General features: G+C 37.8%; 1 protein-coding gene across 1 annotated transcript in view; it reads right to left on the reverse strand.

Moving 5' to 3' along the window:
• The window catches only part of LOC105854433 (hornerin-like), an 8306-nt gene extending 3657 nt beyond the window's left edge, over window positions 1–4649 (reverse strand). The window contains exons 1-3 of the mRNA XM_012733249.1: window positions 4608–4649; window positions 2523–2681; window positions 192–939 (exon numbers count right to left, since the gene is read on the reverse strand). Of these exons, the coding sequence (XP_012588703.1) occupies window positions 192–939; window positions 2523–2660 (886 nt within the window). The 5' untranslated portion in view covers window positions 2661–2681; window positions 4608–4649. The remainder of the gene's footprint in view (window positions 1–191; window positions 940–2522; window positions 2682–4607) is intronic.
• Window positions 4650–5396: the final 747 nt, after the last annotated feature.

The raw sequence follows: 5396 nt of genomic DNA on the forward strand, positions 1-5396 counted from the left end.
TCCAGAACCATGTTGTCCATAGGTGGAGGATGGACCTGATCCAGAGCCATGTTGGCCACAGCTAGAAGACTGACCTGAACTAGACCTTTGTCTCCTATGACTCAAAGACTGACTTGACTCATGTTGACCATTGCCAGAAGATAGACCAGAGCTGGATAAATGTTGAAGAGAACTAAAGGACAGACCCAAACCAGACCCATGACTACAACCACTAGTTTCATTTGAACTTGACCAGTGGTCTTGTCTTCCACTGTTCCCTGAGCTGAATTCATGATGCTGCCTATGAGGGGATTGCCCTGATTTCTTCTTATGTTGTCTATTCTGTGAGGATTCATTTGAATCAGAACAGTGTTGGTCAGAACTATAAGACTGATCCTCTGAAGAGTATCCACTCCTTTCTTCTCCACTACTGTCTGTCTGATTTGCTGAGTTTGATCTTTTTCTGCAGTTGCTTGAATGAGAATAACTACCTTCTTCACTCCCAGACCCGTCATGAAAACTGTGCTTCTTTTTCTTTCTGTCCTGGAATTGTCCTGAGCTTGAGTCTTTCCTTTCCTCAGAGCTTTGCCTGTGTCCAGAACTGGAACGGTCTCTTTGCGGCTGCTTTCTCCCAGAGTTGGATCCAAGTCTGTGTTTAGTGATCCCTCTGGGGCCCCTGGAATAGGAATCATTCTCTCCTGTATTACAGCTTGAAGGACTGGAAGACCTTCCTTTTCTTTTGTCCTCATCTTCTGTTTCACTCTGTTCCTCATGGTGCCAGTGACTGTGGTCTCTCTGCTTTGACCCTGAAGCTTGGCAGTAATCTTTGCTGATCATTTTATTACAAGCTTGTGCCAGCTTGAATATCATCAGAAGATATTCAGTAAAATCCACCTTTTTGTTATGGTCTTGATCCAGGCTCTGCATGATGATGTCTACAGTGTCTGGATCATCTGGATTCTGAACAGGAACGAGATACAAAAGGCAGTTTCTGTCAGTACAGACTTCATTTAACTAACCATTTGAAAGAAGGCTGTAAAAATGTGAGTGCTTTCCTCATTAGGTAGAGCTCAACCACATAGACCTTTAGGTTGGCTTTACCTATCTTGTCCAGATTGAGAGAAAGGAATATTCAATGAATGATGCAGTGAGAAATGGCTAAAAGTTGTAACTGGAAGATGACAGGAAAAAAGAGAATTACTTGTAAGGACTGGGTCAAATTTGAATCATTATATAATTTGTAAATAAAAATTTTTGATATCAGGGTGAATTACTTATAACCTTCATCTGACTAGTTGAAGTAACTACGTTACTCAATAATGGTTTATTATGGACTTCTAACTTCCTAATCCTGAGTTATATATAGAGGATAAAGCAGTGAAATGTTTGATTTCTGACAAATTTAAAGCCTAAAGGACCAACACATAATCTTAGCTACAAGATCTTTAATTGTTTTGTGAGAACACAGAGGAGAATTACTGGAATTCATGGAAGGTTTATGAGAGAAATGATATCTTTTGAAGGATGAGTTGGAGTTATAAAATGGGAGAATAAAGGAAAGGAGGACAGGGATTCAAAAAATTGCCTGGGCAGAGGGGAGAATATGGACAAAGACTGGAAGTAAGAAAAACCTGATACAAGAAGTGAAAGAAATTCAGGATTGCTACATTCAGTCTCAGAAGATATAAATAGGGGCAGATCATGCCTTTTAAGTCTTATAAAGAAACTTTAAACCTTTTCTTGAAAGAGGTGGGAGCTGTGGAAAGAGTTTGAAATGGTTGTGAAATGACTGTATTTGTATCCATTGCTGAGATTGGAAGCTGAGATTCGCTTGAAGCAGAGGACTAGCATTACTGATGGAGTGAAATTGGTGTGTTTTGAGATTACTTCATGAGTTAAATGGAAGTTGAAGGTGATTTCTGAGATAGGAAGTTAGAATGGCACGTAGGAGTAAGGAGTTCAGAGAAGCATGAAGATCATGATTCTAGTATCTGACACACAAAATTTAAGATACCCATAAAAAAATCTAAAAATGTATTCATCAGGCAGCTGTATTTACAAAATGGAAGTTAGTAATCTATAACTAAGTCCCCATATTATTATTCTTTGAACTGACATTTTTAAGATGTTAGTCTGTAATTTAGAAGTAAAATGCTAATTTCCTATTAGCATCTTTAGTAACAGAAAGTCAGATGGGCAGTGGTTAGGATGTTCTGTGTTACAGAAATACAAAAGAAGAGAATGTGATGAATTTTGTTTTCAGGTATTTGGGGCCATCTCAGTGTCAATTCTGTAGGAATCACTGACATAGATGGGTATTACTCAAATTATGAATCTCAGCTGGTGTCTACAAAAATTGTTTTCCTCATCATGTTATAAGAACCTTACATATCAATGTTTGTTTGACCTTATTTCATGCTGTACCAAACTCTGTTCCTGATCAACAAGTAGAAAGTTCTCTAGGAGTTTATTACGTGACCAGAATGTTGGAGGTGAAGAGCAGAAATTTGGACCTGTTTTCAGTCCTGACATAGAGTTATTACCTTCAAAATTTGATGAAACTCATTTTCCAAAAGTGCTTTCATTTCTTCCTTCTTTAACATGTCACACTCCTCATCTTGGCTGGCATATTCATAGAAGAGGTCAATGACAGTGACCATACTTTGTAGGAGTTTAGGCATCTTTTTGTAAATTTAATTGATCTGTGGATAAAAGAGTGTAGATATTCATCTATTGTAATTTTTTTAAAAGTATATAAATAGCTCTGATCATTTGTAATAATTGTTTAGGCTCAATTAGGCATGATTAATTCTATCCTGTTGTAATCAAGAATCATTTCAGAGTTGAGTGACTTGTTCAAGCCATGTGGCAAGAAAGTGATGAAATTAGGAACAGGATCTCCATTGTTTATTTCCACTCATGAATGCATGTGGTGGTCTGACTGTCTGCTTTGGACTCCCCACTTCTACCAGGGGTACTTTGTGAATTTTTTGTTCTGGAGGTTTAGAAATTGTGGGCTTACTAATTTATCCACTTCTTCAATTCCTCCTTGCGTCCCAATTATCACCTTCTAGAGGGACAGGTCCATAATCTACATGGTGTGCTGGACTCCAACTGTGAGGCTAAGCTGAACCCTTAAGACTTCTGGGTCAGCAAAAGAAACTCACTAGGGAAAGACAGCCACATGCTTTTGTGATATGGAACTTGGAGTAGCTTCTGTTTTCATTCACCAGGGGGGAACTGACCCTTAGGCTTTTCTGTTATGTAGGCTTTACTACACAACAGAGAGAAAAAAACAAGAGTGAAAAGGGCAGCAAGTCTGGTGGGTATAGCCCTGGAATTTTTAAGAAAATGATCCCTAAATGTTAGTATCTTTAAGAAATGATGATGGGATAATTGAAAGCCACACATAGAAGTATGAAGTTGGGTTACTCATTACACCACACACAAAAATAAACTCCAAATAGGTTAAAGATAAAAGACTTGCACAACAAGAAATAATCATTAATGATATGTTCCATGATATCAGCAATGATGATATTTTTGGTGACTCAACTGCTATGGCTAGGATTTAAAAACAGAAGAAACAACTGGGCTTGCCTCTAGTTTAAAAACTTCTCTCTAGGGAAAGATAATACATTATAACTAAAGGGCCCTTATTGAATGGAGAAACTATTCACAGATGTATTAGTGATAAGTGAGTACCACCCAAGATCTATCAGAAACATGCAATTCAACAATGAAAATATACATTTATCTAGAAGTGGACTGCATTTATGAATGGCCTTTTTACTGAAGAGTATATCCAGAAGGATAAAAGAAACATGAAGAAAGGTTCATCATCACTTCTAAGAAGAAGTATTCAGGTTAAAACTATAATGAGAAACCATGCCACCCCCATGAGAATGGAACATATTTAACAGACCCCAACAACAAGTGCTAGACTTTATGTGGAGAAAAAAACAACTCTTGTGTACTGTTGGTGGGAATGTGAATTGGTAAAAACATTATGGATGGCTACCTGGATTTAGCTTAAAATCTAAGAATGGCCCAGACTTCCACTATTGGGCATTTATTCATGGAATATGAAACTATCAGCAGAGCTCTCCATATGCTTCACAGTGTTCATCGCAGCATTATTTTCAATACTTAAGACATTGGAGTCATCTAATTCTATGTAGGCATGACTGGATCAAGAAGATGGATATATCTAAACATGGAGGATTACCTAGCCATAAGGAAAGCTGACATGCAGCACTTTTCAACAAAATCAGGTATTAGAGAATCATGTACAGCAAAGAAAGTCAGAACTATAAAAACAAATACTGGACATTTGCATGGTAGACAATTTGATAATGTAAAAACACTTAAAAATTGTTGTCCATTAATATAAATATATAGCCTAGGGCTTTGAGGTTAAGAGGCATGGGAAGAGAAAAGGATAAGAGGATACCAGATATGATGGGGAAAGTTTAAAACAATGCTCCAAATAAAGTATTTACTGTCACAGTCATCTTCTTCTTTCTCAGTAAAGTAAAACATCCAAATTTCCTACATTCTATTAAGAAGCCTGGTGTTCACTGCCTCTTTGCCTCATAATTCATAAGCCTAAACTTCTGCTCACTTACCTAGTTGGCCAGAGGAATATGCAGGATGTAGACTGAAGCAGCTTCCAGGGTGCTGCTTGATGGGGATGTGGCCCTTTTATAGAGGGGATAATGGGCCATCTTAGGGAGGAGCTGCTCTTTCAGATGTCCTAATTCACTCCCAAACAAGTCCAGCTCCACCTCCATCTTCACCAGTTAGGTATTTGCCTTCCTTAAATGATCATTGAGATTGCATTAGCAATTCCTAAATCTGGGCTAATACCTGCCCAACCTGCCAGCTTTTCTGGATCCTATTGAAGGACCTTTTTCCATATGCAACAAAGTGGCATAATTGATTGATGACAAATGATTTGACCTTTAACTGAAGTTGAATGGAGTAGTGCAGGGACACTGGGGACTGATGTTTATAAGATCATTTGTTAAATTTCCATTAAGCTGAGTTTTGATCTACATGATTCCAGCTAAGTTGTCTGCCATGATTTAATTACCCCTAAGAATGAATAATGGCTGCAGAGATCCTGTGTTTCTTTACCTAAGTGTTTGCCGGAAAATAGTGGCTAACCTAGCTTTAATTTCAAGCTCCATGGAACGTTAGGAAGAAAGAGAGGCTATTTAGCAGGGCATCCAGGATTCTTTATTATCTGGGTTCTCTCAAACTCCTTCTGCTCTCTTCCTGTTGTTTTTTATGCTCTATCAGTATTTAACTCTTTCACTTTCCTGAATATGCAATATTACCTCATTACTTTACTTTGTATGTGTATACTCATTATTGCCTGGTAAACTCCAAATCATTTTCAAACCTACCTTAGA

This window comes from Condylura cristata, unplaced genomic scaffold (assembly GCF_000260355.1).
Source record: "Condylura cristata isolate star-nosed mole 26May11 unplaced genomic scaffold, ConCri1.0 scaffold00040, whole genome shotgun sequence".
Lineage (NCBI taxonomy): Eukaryota > Metazoa > Chordata > Mammalia > Eulipotyphla > Talpidae > Condylura > Condylura cristata.